The sequence below is a fragment of the Blennius ocellaris genome, assembly GCF_963422515.1.
Source record: "Blennius ocellaris genome assembly, chromosome: 3".
Taxonomy (NCBI): Eukaryota; Metazoa; Chordata; class Actinopteri; order Blenniiformes; family Blenniidae; genus Blennius; species Blennius ocellaris.
Genome location: NC_137652.1, coordinates 11,773,415 through 11,792,691, shown reverse-complemented (window position 1 = coordinate 11,792,691; position 19,277 = coordinate 11,773,415). Strand labels below are relative to the sequence as shown.

Genomic DNA, 19,277 nt, shown 5'->3' with positions numbered 1-19,277 from the left:
AATATGTGAGCACATAGTCAAGCTAAAATTAATCCCAATTAAAACCGCAAACCACCACCTGAATAACTTTGAATAGCACCTGGCTGTACAGTGCATTCCTCTGTGCAAGTGTGTGCATCTCAGTGTTTCTGAGAGTGCATTCATTTTGTTTGTTCAGTGATTTATGGCGCTTCATTATCAGCAGGCTGCAGGGGTGTATCCAGATGCCTGCGTTTTCCAGTCGTCCTTAAGATTTACTGTCAACAAATACCATCATCTTGCAGCTATTCTCCGTGCTTTTTACTGTCTAACTTTAGATGCGTCTCGCTCCTTTGACTCGCTTCAACACCATCAGCCGGTACTCATTAGCACCAACACAGCGAAGTGACGTTTCGGAATTGGGTGAAAAAAATTTGACTCACTTGGGAAAAAAAAAAAAAAAAAAGAGTGTCAAAACATATGGAGGCAATAAATTACATCGGTTTTTGAGCTGATGTGATTTAGGAATCCCATAGCTTGTTTTGAAAGACGCCATCAAGAAAATGGGTGTAAACGAGATTTATGAGAGACATAAAAAAATGTTAAGTCAAGACAGCCCGGACCGTGAAACAATTTAGGTGTAATTAATTTTGACAAAATGTTCAGCATGCACACAGTGCGGCTGATACATGAGGACAATGTCGATAAATCTAATGATGGCATGCTGAGGCCGTCCCCTTTGTTTTTTCACGAGATGTTATCTCTCGATGAGACGCTCCCATAGATGTGATAAAGTGTATTAATGCAGTGCGCCTCCCCTGTTGAACAACTTCACGCAGCAGTGATAGCCTTGAATCGACAGGAAAAACAAGATTTCCTTGTGGGGGTTGAGGAGGAGTTCATTTTCCACATCCTGTCCCAAACATAAGCCTTTTCTTTTTTCTTACCCTCTTTTAGTAAACCACAGTGGGCCTGTGTTTGTCCCCTCGTTACAGCTGTGCTCGGCAGAGGAGAGACCTTGGGGACAATGACACTACACAAAGCTGTGAGCGTGGCCATGACCAGAGCCTCTGCTGGCAGCCCTCGTCAGGCTAAATGGTGGTTGGTTTCAAAGCTCACTAAACTCATTATGGCCTACTACTGTCATGTTAGCCAAATAAGTGGGAGGGTTGGAGGCAAACATAATTACGCCTGCTCCATATTGTGTTGACTAGCAACCCAAGGACATGAATGAGAAAGCGTAGGGAGAAAAATCAACGACGAGGAACAGAAAAAAGTAGCAGAAAAGTGAGTTTTCTGTCTGACTGGGGCATGTGGAAGGTGCGGTTTGGACGAAGGATGTTTGGGGACTGTGAGGCTGCCAGACCGGAACATGGAGGAAGGACAGAGCAGAGATCTGCTTGTGACCTTAGCACGCAAACCACAGCGCTCCTATTGTCCACAAAGCTACAGACAGATAAAAACCTATGTTCATACATGATCTCCTGACAGGCAATGAAGCCTTTCCGTCTTTGTGGAATAAAAATATCGCTCAATCAATCATCCACCTCCCTAAAATAGGCCTGGAACCCTGATATGGGAATATATTGGAAATGTGGCACTTTCGTGTATTCACTGGCAGTTAAACCCCTGCAGGAGGTTATGGACACTTTCTTTGGAGTAATGTTTCTGGGGAGACAGACAACAGACTCAAACACAGGGTCAAAGGTTTCCCTGCTATGTACTGTTTACCAAAGACAACTAGGCTGAGGTTCTGGTGTAGGGAAGCACCTTCCCTGTTACCACATACATGACACGGAAAACACCACGGTGCGAGATTTAACAAGGGGGCCACGCACTTTGAATTCCCCACAGATCTAAAATGAAGCTGATGTTAAAAAGTCTTGCCGGTGGGAACACTTAGCAAAGAAGGTGACTGATATGTTGTTTCCGACTGCAACATTCAGAGGAAGGTGGTCAGAGATCAGCGGTCTCCACCCGCCTCTGTGGCTGGGCACTTCCTCTGCAGCTACGGCAGTCTAAAAATAGAGTTGCGTAACAAATATCTTTCATACTGTGCACAATTCAATTTCATCACTATTGATTACATCAATCAACAAATTCCTATTGGCCTCCCGAACAGCCATGATATGCATATTTACTGAACTTTGTTATAGAGCAGAAGAAGGAAAACTTTCTATTGGCAATAATACTCAAAACTGTTTATAAGAGGTATTTGCTTTAGTTATATTTTTGGGGAAAAATGGAAACCATTGTGAAACTTGGAAATATTTTGCGTTTCTATTGTCTTAGTCTAATGTAATCTATAAAGCAAACCATTAAACAAAAAAGGACATTGGCTGTTGAAAGCATGAATATCTATCAGATCCTATGGCAATTATGCAACAAGGAAAATTATGAGAACATGAAACAGCCTATGAACTTATTGGTCCACACAAAACATATTTGGGATATCTTAAAAGTATTATCTCATAATTGTTAAAGATTTTGTTACATGAGTTTAAGTGAAGCCGTATACTTAATTTGATGGATGAGTGTGACAGCTGCATCACCATTGGTCATTAGACAAAAAAGGTGAAAAAAGCAAAATACTGAAAAAAATAACTCATGCGTGTTGGGCGATGCGACCAAATAAAAGCCACCTGCTGCAACACAACAACACTGGCTAAACAACAGTGCGACACACCTGCTTCACAAAGCAAGTAATAGAAACCTGCCAACAAAAACACACATGGTAAAGAATAGCAGCTCCAGTTTAAGAAAAAAAAAAAGAAAAACACCTGCTGTGGCACAACATCCGCTACATGTTAGCCCCACACTCGATGTAAGACAAACAACCACCTGCTGAAGGCTAACTATAGCCACCAGCCAGGCCAGATAGGAGCCAAGAATGTATTCACATGAACCCAATGTCTTGTCCACAGAGAGCGAATGATAGGTGACGTGCCAAGCGGGTGTCCTCTCATCACAGACGTCCACAGCCACATACCACCACTTCACATTTATCCTGGTTACATAAAAGCCCAGGACAGCGTGAGAGTGTGCTTGGGACAATCACGCCAAAGTGCTACACTGACCGTCAGGGGGTGTCACGAAAAGAGCAATAAAAATGCCAGTTACAGTACCGCCGGCGTCCTTCAGCACAGGAAGGAAGGAATTCACATGCAAAATGAAAAATATCTCAGCCTCAATGTAAAACTTACATTGATAAGTATAGGTGCATTAAAAAATATAGGATATCAGCAAAAAGTTAACTATGGGTTCTTCACTTAAAAAGTTCCAAGCGTTCTAAATAATTCATTGCATTATTTATGGCCTAAAAAAAAGTGCTTATGTACAAAGATGCAGTATTTTCCATTATCATGACCAATCATACAAATATATTTTTAAAAAAATGAACTAATACAGTATATATGTCATAAATATAAACCATATGGAAGTATCTGTTAAAAATTAAATCATAGCATATTGAATGATATCAATTTCATATCATTTTTGAGATGCACCTGTAGATGAATGACAAACTTCTTATGCTATTCAAAACATTTCAGATGCGGAAGTATCTTCACCAATATGTTACATCTTTCAGATGCTCCCATGTTCAAACACACACCTGGAATCAGTCACTGTCAATAACGCTATCATACCATTTATCAGTGTTGAACTACAGCAGGCCCACCTACACCTCATATTCTGACTGTGTGGACAGTATAATTTGAAATGAAGCTCTTACCCTTATGATTAAGTGAGTCGCGCTTCCCATTGGCTGGCGAAAGACTCATGTTGTTTGCTGTATCCTGTGGCAACTTAAAAATTCACTCCTGAGTGCGTTCACATTAAACACACTCATGGTTACATTTGCAAATATTTGCAAAAGGTTTAAATAATTTGCTGTGTGCAAAATGGAAAGCATGTGCAATTTACCATCTGTTCTCTTTTCTTACTTTTATTTATTTGCTATTTAAATGAACCAACAAAGCCTTTGGCTATTTGAACATCTTTGTACAGAGACCATATAAGGTGTATTCTCATCTTACTGTTTTAAACCTTTAAGTGTCAACCTTTCAATTTAACATTACACCGATATCTTTCAATGAAGTCTTTGATGCAGCAGCTTGTCAGTTTTTGCCCTTGCAGCAATGTTTCAGGGAAGATTCATTTACATACAATCTTAATTTAGGTGTCATTTGTTTGCAGCTTCATATCTACTGATAATTTGTCATCTGCACAAAATCTTTGATAAACAAAAGTTCACAGTTCCACATAAAAAGACAAAACGTTGCCACTACATACTACCACTCTCGGTTTATAGCTCTGGCTACATTTTGTTTTTGTTTGGGTTTTTTTTGCTACATCCCAAATCACCACAATTATTGCTCCAGAAAAAGTAAGTTATAGATGGTGCATTTCATATTCTCAGTTCATGTGATAAAACCTGACAGACAGCCGAGTTGAACTCAGAGTTTACCCTGACCCTGCTTCTCCTTTGCATCATTCAAAGGATCTACATTGTTGGGCTAAAAAGATTAAGTGGGCGTCACAACATTTTAAGTTTGAAAGGGGTCAGTAGTCCCCTGCGACGATTACCGACTGACAATCCCCTTCACAGAGTCATCATCTGGTTGGTCTCAATCAATCACCCTGCGGGGCCTCCACTGTAAAAAGCCTCCTATTAGGAGCAGTGAAAGCACTGTTTACTCAAGCTTAGCGAGTTACCTTGGGTTACTGCAGGAATGGAGCTTGTGGAAACAGTGGACTAAAGACATAATACACCACACATCATTGATTATGTTGATCCATTTCTCTTAAATCAACCATGAGCTTTTTCAAACTTGTGTGACTGCAGAAGTGCTGGGATGTGCAACGGCACACACAAAATACCAGCTTGGAGCGAGATGGGAGAATATATTTTGTCAACAAATGGGGCTGCCTCACATTGGAAACCTGAGAAATATTCCATTTATCGTTGTCTTTTAAGTGCCTCAAAGACTAAATATCAGTATTTATTTATAAAAAAAAACTTGCTTCGTTAATGGCAAAGCATGGTGGACGAAATCATTAAATGAGCAAGCCAGAGCTTTAAAGACACATGTCTCACATGAAGCGTGCCCCCCCCCCCCCCCCGCCCCCCCTTTCTTTTCTCCGTCTTGGCTTTTCACCTCGCAGACCCCCCTCCTGACCCTTTTGTTGGAGTGAAGGGGTCTAGATCTTTGGAACCAGCTAATTATAGAGTTTTAACGTCAGCTTGGCTCAGCCCTAAGAGCTGCAAGACATTCCTATAATAGGTCGATTCAATTGGCACACAAGCTTGTCTGCTTATGGGCCATCCATGTTACTATTTGAAAAAAAAGAAAACACGCACAGATGGACAAATACAGAAACACCAATGTAAGATGAGTGTTTGGTGAGGTTTGAAGTCACATGCAGCTCAGATGCAGCGGCTCAAGTGCAACTCCACACAGTGTGACAACGAAGATGTTTCCTGCATCATCTGTAACAAACTCTAATTCAGTGGGTTTCGAGGTGTGAGGTTGGTAGCCCCTGGAAGTTTGGAGGGGCAGCAGCAGCAGGAAAATTGAGGGATCATTTGGGATCAAGAGGAGGCCTTTTCAAAGTTGTTGTTTTTTCTGGTGTGTGTTTGACAAAACATCCTGTCACACTTTTAATCCATCTTCTTTAAATAGCCTTCATTTCAAAACTGTGTAGCTATATGCGTGGAGATTTGCTATTTATGCACGCTGGTCTAACACCGAGCTCCACACTTACCCCAGTCTTGAGTTTTGCCCCCAGGGATGATGTCGAGCCTGATGGGGCTGCAGAGGGGTGTGGGTTTGTTGGTGACGCTTCTGGCAGAGAGCCAACATTGAATTCCTGCCAAAGTAAAAAACCAAAATCCCCAATGTAGCCCTCTGTTATATACACTTTGCTTTTCCAAAGACATAACCTTTCACAAGTGATGAAACAAATAAAGTACATTTCTGAATAAATTTGGTGAATTTAGAGTAAATTAATTCATCAATCAAAATCAGAGTGATTCAGGGTCTTCTTCAGGGTGGCTCGCAGTTTAAAAGACATGTACATTAGTGGTGACAGGTGACTCTAAATTGCTCATGGAGTACGTATTTCAGGGTGATTGTCTCTCTTGGTTAGCCCAATAAACAGGTGGCATGTTAAGTTCAAACTCTATTTAAGCAAATGCTGTTTGTTTAATGTCAGCTGACAGAGGCTCCGACCGCCCCATAAATGAAGAACATATTGAAAGTGGAAAGATGGAGAGTGAACAAAGATTTCTGTTTTTTTTTGTTGTTTTTTTTAAATAAAATAGAAAGAAACAGTCAAACTGGAGTAAAGTTTTTTTGGTTGTTTTTTTTTTTTTTTACCAGGGGGTGCTTTCGATGAGGGGTCGGGGTGCTGCCCATAGAGGAGGTGGCACTGAGGGCATTCTCAATCTCCTGGTCAAGCTGGTCCAGCTTCATCAGCAGCAGCACCATTGAGTCCAGACGAGCATGCTCACGCTGAATAAAATCACATATAACAAGAGAAGAATGTCATCCTCGTAAAAATTACACATTATTTGAAGCACAGTAAGATCATAAGATCATGTAAACATCACTGTAATAACAGTAAAGAACCAGTGTTCCTACAATCCTGAGCCTGTCCTGTGAGCGGTCGCTTCCTCAGGACCAAGACACACGACTCGTAGGAAAATATTGGGTCATCCTCTCTCAGTTGAGATCAGTGAATCAGGAAGGGAAAAGCAGAAAGACAAAAATCTGAATGTCATATTTTCCCCTCCAAAATGACTTTGTCAGATGAGAAGTATTCCAGTGGATCAAGAGCTTACAGCTAATGAGGAAAGAAAATTGATCTGAACAATAGTAATAGCCAGCTTTGCACTAAACTACATATTCAAGACTTTTAGTTTTTTTCATGAACTGTGAAAATGTCTAATCACTAATTGACAAGCTTTATCATTAAGAATACATTATGTTGAGAAACATCAGCAAAATTGCTTTCCTGTTTTTTTTTCTGTTAAAATGTTGACCATCAAAACATTAACACTGCCACCTGTAAGTCACTCATGCATTTTCTAATCTAATCATCTTGATGGCAAACAGTAATGGATGAAAATTCATTATTCATAATTCATAATTTACCCAATGGAAAATAAGAAATTGAAATTGTGTTTTTCCCTTTCCCTTCTCATTGCGTTGCTTTTTTAATTGCTGCTGACACACTTGCCATCACTTTGTCCTTTAGTTTGTTAAAGAGTCGTTCCTTAAAAGCTTGCACTTTTTCTTTGTCATTCCCATAATTTCTTACAGACTTAATATTTGTCATTCAGTCTTCTGCATTGTTCATCGTTTGCCTAACAGCTGTGAAAACATGTCTCACACTGACCTCAGGTGGCTTAACTCGAGTAAAACAAGCTGAACATACAATCCAGGCATGCGCTCCATATACTGCTTCATTGTCTGCTATCATTCAGTTGTGCTGTGTTTTATAAAAACAAAACAAACAAACAAAAAAACCTCTTTAAAAAAAGTACTTAAACCTGAAAGAAATCTTGTATTTTGTGAGGTTTTAATTTCCTCCTGCCTTTGCAGTAGGTGCCCTCGGAGAAATTTCACGACTGACCCATTAGTCCCAAACAAATCTTGTTGCAATCCGCACAAACAGACCCTGTTAAACACTTAATGAGGGTGAGATCATGAGACACACAGTGACTGTGGCTCTGTGTATTTGGGAATTTTAAAAGTCATGGAAACGTGGAGTTGGCTCTTTTTCACATGCTGTGTCTGTTTCTGGCCGTCTCACGGGATCGCATAAAGTTGGGGGGGGGTTTGGGGGGCAAATCATCGTCATATTATGTCAAGTGATTAACATTGTTGTGAAAATAGGTTCACAGTGGGTGTTTCTGGATGATAACATTCATATGAGAAATATGAGTACTGTTGATTTGTTTGGGACTGACCAGCTTATATTGGGCGTAAACATGGTATAGCCGCAGCGGTCTGTCAGGCTTTCAGCTCGATCTCTGATAAAGTCTTATGACTTGCGCTCACATTTATTTTCCAGTTAGTGTCCAATTAGCCAATCGAAAGCTGCCCGCGTCGGGTTTGCGGCGAGGGCACAGACACGGAGGGCATGTGTGTGTTTCACACTGATGCATTCACTGGCATTCCTCGCTTGTGGCAGCGCACATCACTACGTTCTGTCTTCTTGGCAGGGCATCACAATGAAACATTGTGCCATGGTAAAACAATGACATCTTTACGAGGCCTCACTGAATGAACAAAAGCATCTGGCTCGGCGAGGCAAAAACAACCACGGAACGGCCGAGTAAAACACAAGTGCAGGGGAGCTCAGCTGCCTCGGAGAAGCAAAGATTTTTCGGGGCATTTTGGTGGTTTGTGTGTTCTCAGATGGTTTCATTTCTGCCTTTGTCATTTTTGAGGTTTCTGTTACATTCCTTGAAACTTTCTGTTTTTTTGAGATGCGAGACAGTTCCCACACTGCTTGAACGTTTAGAACCCTCCTTCCTCTGTTGCTCTCTTTTCAAAACCCCCTCTTGCACTCAACCTGCACCCTCCTCTTCAGACATGTACGTTGAATGAGTTATTTTTCTCCTGAACAAAACCTCTGTTACAAATAAAACATGGCGGACAATCTTTGTATAATGGAATCAATTTGTACATGAACCAAAAGGCCCACATTTGATTAGTAAACACAAGCGCAGAGGCATAAAAGGAGAGAAACAGAGACAGAACTTGGGTGGTTCTGCCAAGTTGTCTGCTGCCAGATAAATGACTGTTAGAACCAATTTTGCCCCGGGGTCAGGCCTTGTTGCTAAAACAAATAAACAAAGAAACAAAGCCCAATATCAGGTTAATCTCCAGCCATTATGCAAACCAGCTGGACTCATTTTACAAAAGGATCTGCAATCTGCTGGGAACATCATCATTAGTTTGTAGAAAATCTTGTCAGAGATCATTTGAAGTTGTTGTTATCCGCTGGACGATAATAAGATGAGCTCCATAATTGTCTCCATGATATTAAAAAGGTTTATTTCGACTTTCCATCTTTCTTTTTTGTCATCCACTGTTCATCAACATCATCAATTTCTGCTGTAAGTTTATTGCATTAAAAAGCTGATTACAATATTTAGGTGCTGCAGGTACTGACTATATTGACTCTATTGCCATTTCTCTTTTGAGTTTTCCAAGACGGGACTTTTTCTGTTGGATATTTTAAGTCATTGAAGTTTGAAACTGCAGCCAGTGGTAATAACAGGTTTTCCAAGTGGCTACACTGGACTGCAAACTCTTGTTTTTGGCGCTTAATTTAGTGATGTCAACATTAGTCATGACGATGAGTGTGTCCAACATTTCTATGCAGTTTATGTGGCAATAATAAAATACAATTATACTGATTAAAAAAAACTCTTCAACTCCTGTCAGAGTTTAGCATCTCTGGCACGGATCACCAACTGTTTTTTGTTTTTTTTTCATGATTACAAGGCATGCTTTTTCTTATTTACCTACAGTTTATTATTATTCAACTGGATGAGATTATGTTTGTTTTAGCAATGAGGCAGAGAGGTGAAAATGCCCTAAAGCTGAAACCTAAAAGGTGAAAACACAAGTTATGACGGAATACGACCAACAGGAGTCCAGTGTATTTACCCCCTAGAAATGAAATTACACAGTGCTTTGACAAATAAGCCATTATCCACTGTCACGTTGCAAAACTTCAGTGTTGCACATGTGAAAAACACGGTCTGTAACATCTTATCACAAGAACTGATTGTGCTGTTTACTTCAGAGATGGATAGAGTGATACAGTGAGGAAAAGAAATTGAGTATTCTTGACTACCAGAGTATATTTTTTCTTTTTTTTTCTTTTTAACTATTTTTGTAGCACGACATGATTCACTGTTTTGTTGATGAACTGTGTTTGCAGTTAAATTAGTAGCTCTCAGTACAAACAGCTGATTTTAGTGGAGCGACTCAAGAATAACTGTGTCTCCTTCTGATGACACTCAAACAGTTTGCAACCACATGATGAATGACTTGAGATGCGTATCAAAGTTATAATGGCTGTTAAATGTGGCGTAATAATAATTTTCTCTCAAATGTTTAAAAGTACTGCTTGCTACCACAACTTAACAGCCGCAAGCCCTTGAGGAAATGTATATAACTTTCTGCAAAATAGTTGGCTGGGTGAAATATGAAACTCAAGCTTTGGATTTTCATATCCAATTCTATGTAGAGACAACGTACAAGGTACATTTTTTTAAAAGGTGTGGATGCTTTTAATTAGATTTATATTATATTTAAGCTCAACAGGAAATAGAGACTAACTTATGTCCAAATTATATGGCAAGTTTTCATTGGGTTGTTTTGTGTTTAATCAATTAAGGATTTTCGACATGATGACAGTAAAACTGATTCTTTCTTAATGAGTTTTTTCTGCAATAACAAATAGTGATCACTTACTTTTCTGACGAATGCTTTGTTCAAAAAAGTGTGTGTGTGTGTGTGTGTGTGTATATATATATATATGTATATATATATATACACACACACACTCTTTACAGTTTTTTCACACAACTAGTAAACAAAATGACCTTGTACATCAAGTACTTGCTAAAGAAAGCAGTTTAAGCATTTCACTGTAGATCTCCCTGAGCTTCCACCTCCCTCTGTGTTCATGCTCCCCATGCCCTTATAGGACCTTGTTTTGCAATGAGCGGTTGAGAAAGAGTAAAACGTTTCACAGATCCCCCCCACTCACAGATCTGTAAGCATGTGAGAGTGAAGTCATTGTTTTCCAAGACGCTGGCCAGAGTGTGGGACAAAATTATTAGAGGGCCATTTATGCCAAGTGAGAGTCTGTTCATTTGAAGCTCATTTGAGTAGATGGCATACCAGAATTACAATATCAAGACAAATGAACACAACAAAATGATACCTTGATAACTGCTACATCAACAAGACACTTAGTCTTACCTTTCTCATGCGCACTTTGACCGTGTTGTCCTCTTTATGACCCGCGGGCTCATTTGTTCCATCTTGCACCGAGGTGTCCAGGTGTTTATCGCTGTAAATGGCTGAGGGTACGGCCTCCTCCGACTCCTGCATTGTAGAAACTGTGGCTCCTGGTCTGTGATGTTCCCTGTGACCATCTGCCACCTCACAGGCAGGTGAGTCACTGCAGTAATGACCAGAGGCTCGGTTGTCATGGAGTCCCCCAGTGATCTCCGTGGAGCCTGGTGGCAGATTTTGGTGTTCAGTATCATCCATACAGGACTGCTGAACTGCTTTTTGATTAATATTAACACTGGTATTTTTTAAAGGACCCTGCGGGGAGATTTCATCTGCCCCTATAAGGCTCATCTCCTGAATAGTGTCAAGTTTTGAACAGTTATTTTCCGATTGTTGATGAATGGCTGGATCTTCATGAATGGTAAACTCTTTAGGTAATAAGGTTGGATCACTACTATTCACTGGCAGAGTTTTTACATATTGATCCATACACTGATTCATCTGTGCAGGATCCTCCTCTGAATGTCCATTGTTTGCTTGTCCAGATGTCAAACTGCCGTCTAATGTCAAGGAGCAGCACTGACTTTTGACATTATTATCAGATGGCTCAAGAGGCTTGTGCGCTGCTTGCTCGCTGCTTTCCACCTGTGAACTGTCTTCACCCCGAGGCCTGTTCTCTGCCGTCCTTTCAGTATTTTGCTGTCCCAACGGTGTCTGGTTAGATATTGCACAACACTGACCCTGCTCCGATGCTGAAGCACGTTTGTTAATATCCTGCTCCCCGCTGTCCACAGCTCTCGCGTGATAGTCCAGTCCTGTATTTTCATTCAGAGTTGCAGAGTCGCTCAGGCTATTCATCTCACCGGCAGAATTTGTGATCCAGACTTCAGTTTTCCCTTTGATACCTTCTCCGTCTACAACTGAAGTCACGATTGGTTTCCCTTTTGCGTCAGGCAGTGGCTCTGAAATACGTTCATCCATCACGTTCACTGAACTGTGCAGCACATCAACGGCAAGACTTGCAGCAGTGTTGTCAGAGATGGAAATCTCCCCTTCCTCAACATCTGGGAGGTCAGTTTGAGGTTCGGGCTCAGCAGCAGACGGCCACTTTAGTGTGGCCTCAGAGATTTCAAGAGGTCTGCAGTAACCCTCTGTATGGCTCTCTTTTGTTTCCTGTTGGCTTGGCGATTTGCCAGACTGGTCACCAGCAGATTGAGACAATGGAGGCTCATTGTTTGAGGAGATAGAGATGTATTGTTGATCTTGATGAGCGAGATGTGGATTTTTAAAGACAATATCATCTTCACAACCATTCTGACCCTGGCAGCTTTCTGTGCCGACGTCAATTTCATCATAAGTACTTTTCACAGTCTGACTGTTGCAATCAGTTGCACAAGAAGTATTTGTACTGGACAACCCACTGCTAAAGAGAAACTCTGTAATATTATCAGTCTTTGTGGTTTGGAGATGTTTTGATTTGGATGCCCCCGGAGGACCGTCGGTCCCCGACAAATCCTGAGAGCCAGAAACTGATGCTTGCAAATACGGAGGAACTATTCCATTGTTTTCCATTAACTTTAAATGTCCTGATTCAATATGAGAATTCACCACAGAAGCTGTCTCGTCAAGCGTCCTTGCTCGGTCTTCTGTCGATAACTGGTGGCAGCCCTCTGGCATGGACGCGCACCTTGTCCGTCGCCGCCCTTGTTTAGACTCCCCGGAGCCCATCCAGAGCCCCTCGCTGTCGACTCCATGACAGCAGACAAGATCCAAGTCATCATAGCTGTACTGTAACCCGGATGGGTGAGTCACATGCTCCTCCCAACTTCTTTTCCGTATGGCTACCGGCATAGTGGGCAGCCAGCGCTATCCCATACAGCTGCTTTTGAGACCTTTTCAAATTGGAGAACCAGATTTGCTGTAACAGAGAAGAGAGATGGGGGGGTAAGCAACAGGTGCTGCTCCGACGTTATGAGTTTACAGTAACTGAATGTGCGGATGACAATACGGTAAATAGTGTTTCACTTTTAAAGTAAACAGCAAGAAGTTTGTGATTGAAAGTTCAAGAGGGGCAAAATCACTCTACTTTCACTATTCCTTCAAGTGTAAACTCAGCTGGGTGAGTATAAGATGACAGGAACCCATTATGTTAATTAATTTACCATTAATCTACCGTGAGAATCTGACATCTTTTTAAGCACTTGTTCCGGATTTCACATGACTTGCTTGCCAAGTAGACTAAATTACCTCTATCTAAAATATTAGCTTTATCTTTCTCAGCTACAAAAATCCAGGAATCATAATCTGAATATATAAAAATAGCACACACACACACACACACACACACACACACACACACACACACACACACACACACACACACACACGACAATGACATAACTAAAGGAAACACAGACATAAAATGACAGTCAACAGCTGCTTGTCGAGAATCTAGTGTTCTCACAGTTCATGCTGCAGATCTTATCACATGTATTAAGCTAAGACGTAGTACATTATATCATTACACTGTGCCCTGCTTTCTCCCATGTCGATGTGGGGCTGCATGTACAGAAGTCAAACAACATAGTAACAAAACATCTCTTAAAGCTGCACTTTTGTTCTATTTCATCCTTCAGAAACAAAGTTTACTTCAGAAAGAATCTTGGATATGCCTTTGCTATTTTAAATAGCCTCAATCTGTGACATGAACTTGTATCAGACATCAATAAAATATCAGGCGATTTACCATTAAAATTATTTAATATAGTTGCTTCTTTAACTTGCAGTTCAACCAACAGCTGACAACGGAACTGACGCCTCTGTACATTTCAGGTACAGAGGAGTAATAACGTTTACTCATTCTCCACAGATGACACAGTGCTTTACGGCACAATCCAGTTGTAATCCAACAGTCAGATCCAGGATTGACTTCAAGTGCATGTATCCATATCACAAGCTGGCTTCTTTTTTTTTTAAATTTCATCCACCGAAACAAGACGTCCACCTTTGGGAGAATATGAATCCACTTTATGTCCAAGTGCCTTGATGGATATTTTGTGAGCAGTTCTCAATCCATGATGTTGCGAGCCATTTTCTAGACAGACAGTCTCCTCGCTCTAAAGCTTCTGGCCCGACGGTGAAGCCTCCAAAGGCAGGCGGAGAGCTGGAAAGCAGAGAAAAGTCCATAGACAACTTCCATCTTGATCACATTAAGGATTTTGCTGACGCCGAATGCCGAGCAGTCGGGGTGGTGCGAGAGGGGGCCGGGTTTTCTTTCCCCCACTCCACCCCTGTTCTCCTCCGTTCGTTCTGTCCTTCTCTCATCAGGTCCCCTCCCCGCTGGTTTTGACAGGGAGTCTGACTCACATCCTCGGAGCCCCATCCCCCGTCTCGCAACTCGCCAGGCACTCCGCACACATTTATTCACTCCACCCTCCTCTAACATACGTGCCCTCTTCCCCATTTCATAAACGTCTTCTCATCTTCCTCTGCTCTCGTTCCTCAGTGGACATTTCCTTCATTTTTTCGAGTTCAGCTATAGTGATTTCATGTCGCCGGGCAATGCTCCCAACCGATTGGTTTTGATTAGTAACAGACAGGCTGCCTTGTAAGACCTCTGGCTGTGAGCCAAGACAGATCGGTCTTATGTTTTGGCAGTTATGTCTCAGGAATTCATTCTTTTTTACATTTGTCAACTGGTAATCTCATAACTGTGCTTAACCAAACACATTGGCACTAATGGAAAATAAAAAACACGTGGCAAGCATTAATTACACAATTAGAAGGAATCCTTAAAGTACTGATGACAACAACAAAATGAAGAGTGATGATGGGGACACTTTTAAAAGCTCTGTTAACTTTTGTTTGGTTGATATGGGACAAAAAAGGAAAAGAAAATCATGAGGATGCAAATACCAGTGATTCATTTCCTAATATAGTAAGTTCTGCAGGCATTTTGCAGAAGAAATTAGATAGCAAAATTATATTAATTCAATGCAACTATTGTATCACACAAACATGTGATTATGTCTGAAAACTTCTTCTGTCTATATTAACGCTTTGAAATAAGTTAGACCTATCTACACTCTAAATCCAGTCAAAAACAATAAAAATCAAGAAAGTCCCTCAAAATGACAATATAAATGCATTGTGGGGATTCTATTACATTTGCAAAATAAAAGTTCTTTCTTCTTTTTGTACTGTTTTCTATGTAGTGCTGTTATGGTTCTAAAAGCTTATGAAGGATATCTTTCCTTTGCTGCATTAGGGGTAATAAACCAAAAGAGACAATCCGAGCATGAGTGAAAACTGGAATGAAGCCCCTTCCTACGATCCCTTCAACCATGACCTTTAACCTTGAGGTCGTCCAGATGTGAGGTGAAGCTCTGGATGAGTCTTTTCTTAGGGGCTGCACTGGGAAACTTTGCTGCGTTATTGAGGTTAGCTCTCCAGGGACACAGATGGTCCTCGTACCCAAGGGAAAGCATCCAAGTTCAACAAAACTCCTCTGCACCCTGTCACATGACGTTCTCTGCTGTTCTGCCGCGTGCAGTGTAATGAAATGCAGACTTTTTTTTTTTTCTTCCCCTGGTCACAGTAGCCTCCATGTGGATATTGGTGGCGATTGAAGTGGCCAACAGAGAGCATGACTCAGGCTATCCACTCATTATCTTTCTGTGAATATCCAGCACAGGCCTGTAATTTAACAAACCTGCCCCCCCCCCCCGCTAGTCAGACCACAGGGTCACTGGGCTACATCACAGTGACACCATGAAAACACATGTTCGGCAACATGTGTGAGGCACGATGTCTGTCAGCAATGTAACTGAGTGTGCGGTTGTGTGTGTGAGCTGCAGGAGAACTGAAGCATCAAAATTGGTACATTGAAACAAAATACAGGCTTCACAAAACCGGAGGCTTCAGCAGTGAGATATATGGTTCCTGGCAAGGCACAAATTGGATATTAAATAAACAAATGTTTCAAAGTGCCCTCAAACAATGTTGTGCTTCTTAATTGGTGTTAAGATGGTCTCCACCATGTCTTATTTTGAATCTGAAAACGTGTGTTTTTAATCTGAATTCTTAAATTACCAAATATTATTGCCTTCATTTCTGCCTTACAGTTTTGTTTCTCTATATATATTAAGTGTATTAGGTAATTTTTTCTTTGTTTTTTTCATATAACTGTGTGTATTAGTATACATTACACAGTCAATAGTAATAAATCATAATTCAGAACAGACTTTTTCAACAAAATATTAAAAGCGGCAGGTCAAAAGGCATCACGATTATGATCAGGCAATATCTGAAATCCATCTATTTATCAATCGACCCACTTTATTCAGCTTGGATAAAGTGGGTATGGTGATAAAATATGCAAACTGCATCCAAATATTGCACTCAGTCAGAAACCGCATGATGCCAAAGGAGGAAACATAGTTATCAGAATGCATAAGAAAATCTGTACAAAACTGTGTTTCTAATCCTCCAGTATCGAGAATCTCCAGGTTGGAATCTGCATCAGAATGAGTGTAATATTGAGCTGATTTGGCTGGAGGCAACTGAAATGCTTCAGTCTGGTCACACACAAAAAAAGACTGACAATTGCATTCCCCAAATCACAATATGCTTGGGAGCATTGTGTTTGCCTTCGGAGTCATTGTTACAAATCAACCTCTGTCTGAGACTCACATCAGAGAAGATGAGCATGACCATACTCATAGGCATGCAACCTTGTAGGTCACATGTCTCCGGCAGTCGCATACACGGTTAAGAAAGAGCCATTCATGATTTACCCTATAATCCCCCACTGTTCAACCCCTCGGATCCTTAAGTGGAGCAGCGAGGGCCCAAAGGAAACAACCTCACATTCCTAGCTGATATAGTTTATTATTGGAAAAATAAGCCAGTCTAAATCAAGGGCATTGAAGAACACAGTGTGTGCCCATGCAGGAAAATGTAGATGATGCTTGCAACGAGAATAAATAAGGTCCCTCCCATAACTGAGTAATTTTGAGTCGCTGCATATACAAAGACTGCTTTGAGTAGATTGTTGCACCTATTTTAAGATTTCCTTTTTTATTTTTTAACTGCCGTTTCCTGGTAGTTATGAGAAGTTATAAAAATGGATTGCAGGTTCATTTACAGCAGTTTGAATACCATAAACAAAATGCCAGATTTTCCTCTGCACATCTAAAAATAACATCAACAAACCACACCAAGTTCCTTGCAATTCTTCCATATTACTAACTTTGCCCTGTGGTTAACGACTCCTCTTCCACAACCTGGAGTCATGTTGGTTTGAATAACTGTATTTGAAGCTTGGGTGGGAACTTGGGCGATATTCTTGAACAAAGCAACTCGAAACATCTCGAGAACACAACACTCATGAGCGGAACCGATGAGATGTCCTGCATTAAAAAAAAAAAAAAAAAACCTTCTTTGTTTAATCATCTGTTGATTTTTGACTCACTTTGCTTGTGTGGGTCCAACCGCAAGAAGACATCATCGTGGGAGAAACCGAGGGGGCCTTGGCTACTGATCATGGGTCATAATAGTGTGACTGTTACCGTGGGAACAGGAAGTACAAGTTATTAAGGATACAGTCCATAAGAGGCTAAAATAATGTAATCTTACTGAGAAAGGGGGATTGTGTGTGCGTGTGTGTGTGCATATGAGGCCTTGTTCTATACTGCTGGGGATGTCAGCTTGAATACACACTGACTGACCTCGAGTAGAAGGGGGAGAAAAAAAAAACAGTTCTTCATTTTGAAGATGATTAGTTTTTTGTGAGATTAAGGGTGAGGGTCAGGAATAATATTAGGGAAGTAGTACTTCCAGCTGAGTATCTAGTCTACAGAAAATGAATGCAAGTCAATGTCCCTGAAACGCAGGAAAACATAGCCGCGTGTGTCTGTGCGTGCATGTGTTCATGTATTTATTTATTTTTTTACTCAAATTGGACAAACAGCAAAATCCCTACATATTAGATAAAGACACGTTTGATGGTATGGCCTGTGTATGAAAACACAAAGATCGTGTCCCATGAGAACGATTGTGAATAATCTAAAACACTGGTTTGTTATAATAATTTATTCAGACTTGTGTCATCTGTCTTCATGATGGCAGTGGAAAAAGCTTTCTCTCATACTGACAGCAGTGTTTATTGTGCAGCGTCTCTCCCTTGTTGTTTTGGCACTGTTTGCATGGTTTGAGTAAGCAGCATGGTGGAACTGACTATTTCAAAGTCACTACTCTTATGTAGAGTCGTTCTGTTTATCTGGAATAGAAACTCGTTAAAGATTACTAGGTGCACTTTGCATCCGCGAACATAAACTGTCCTGCTGTCATGGAATCTGAGTCAGAGTAGGTGCCCTCTTATATGCAGGCTGCAGATGAAAAGAAAAACAACACCACAAAACAGGCATCTTTTTTTCCAGAAAATCCTCTCCTGAGAAGGAACAAGTTTCTCATGGTGACCTCATTCTGGATAAGAACGCATAAACAAAGAGCTCCAACAAGAGAGCCATAGCAGTTTGTTAACTCCATGGGGTGCGGTCCTTGTCCAGATTGAGGATTTAACAGAGTGTCCTTTATAGATTGTGCAACTTTTTAGTCAAATTTCTGGTTTGTAATGAAATGACTTCCATTTCAGAAGACTTGTCTCCAAAGACATATCTTAACACTGTACAATATGACATCCCATCATCCTGCTGAAGCCGTAATTTCATCAAATTAGAAGAAAAGTATTACAATTTCTGATAAAAAAAGGTCTTTAAATTTGGGTCGACTCAAGCAACTAAATCCAGTTTATCTCCCGGTGCCTCAATGGCAGACACTATGGGCAAAGACCTGGAAAGGTGGCAACATCAGCTGGAATCAATTTGTAAACTTTGGCCCAAGCACAAGTCCCATAAACCTACAACCATCTGCACCTGAGCACATTCTCACACTTCTGCAGTCTTGAGCTGTGTACAGGAATGCCCACAGACACAGATAAACCCCAGACTCTAACAGCCATGGAGAAGATTTCAGCTGCACACATTGTCAACTTTTTGTTTGTTTCTGTATCACGGCTCTCCTCTGTGGTTGTTTCAAAATCGTACAACTAAGACCCTTTTTTTCCACATGAATGAAAAAGCAACTGCGGCGGTTCGATTTCACTCGGCTGGCTTTTGAGATGCACGGTTCCTGTGAGCCGAGGTCAAAGGGTTCTCACACAGAAAACTTAAGTATTTTACCACCACTCAGCACCGTTTCTACAAAAACAGG

General features: G+C 40.9%; 1 protein-coding gene across 1 annotated transcript in view; it reads right to left on the bottom strand.

Annotated features, from left to right (window-relative positions):
* Positions 1-14,304, bottom strand: part of dlc1 (DLC1 Rho GTPase activating protein) — an 80,215-nt gene extending 65,911 nt beyond the window's left edge. Inside the window, exons 1-4 of the mRNA XM_080519949.1 lie at positions 13,753-14,304; positions 10,971-12,924; positions 6,339-6,473; positions 5,725-5,829 (exon numbers count right to left, since the gene is read on the bottom strand). Coding sequence (XP_080376075.1) covers positions 5,725-5,829; positions 6,339-6,473; positions 10,971-12,857 — 2,127 coding nt within the window. The 5' untranslated portion in view covers positions 12,858-12,924; positions 13,753-14,304. The remainder of the gene's footprint in view (positions 1-5,724; positions 5,830-6,338; positions 6,474-10,970; positions 12,925-13,752) is intronic.
* Between the last annotated feature and the right edge of the window lie 4,973 nt (positions 14,305-19,277).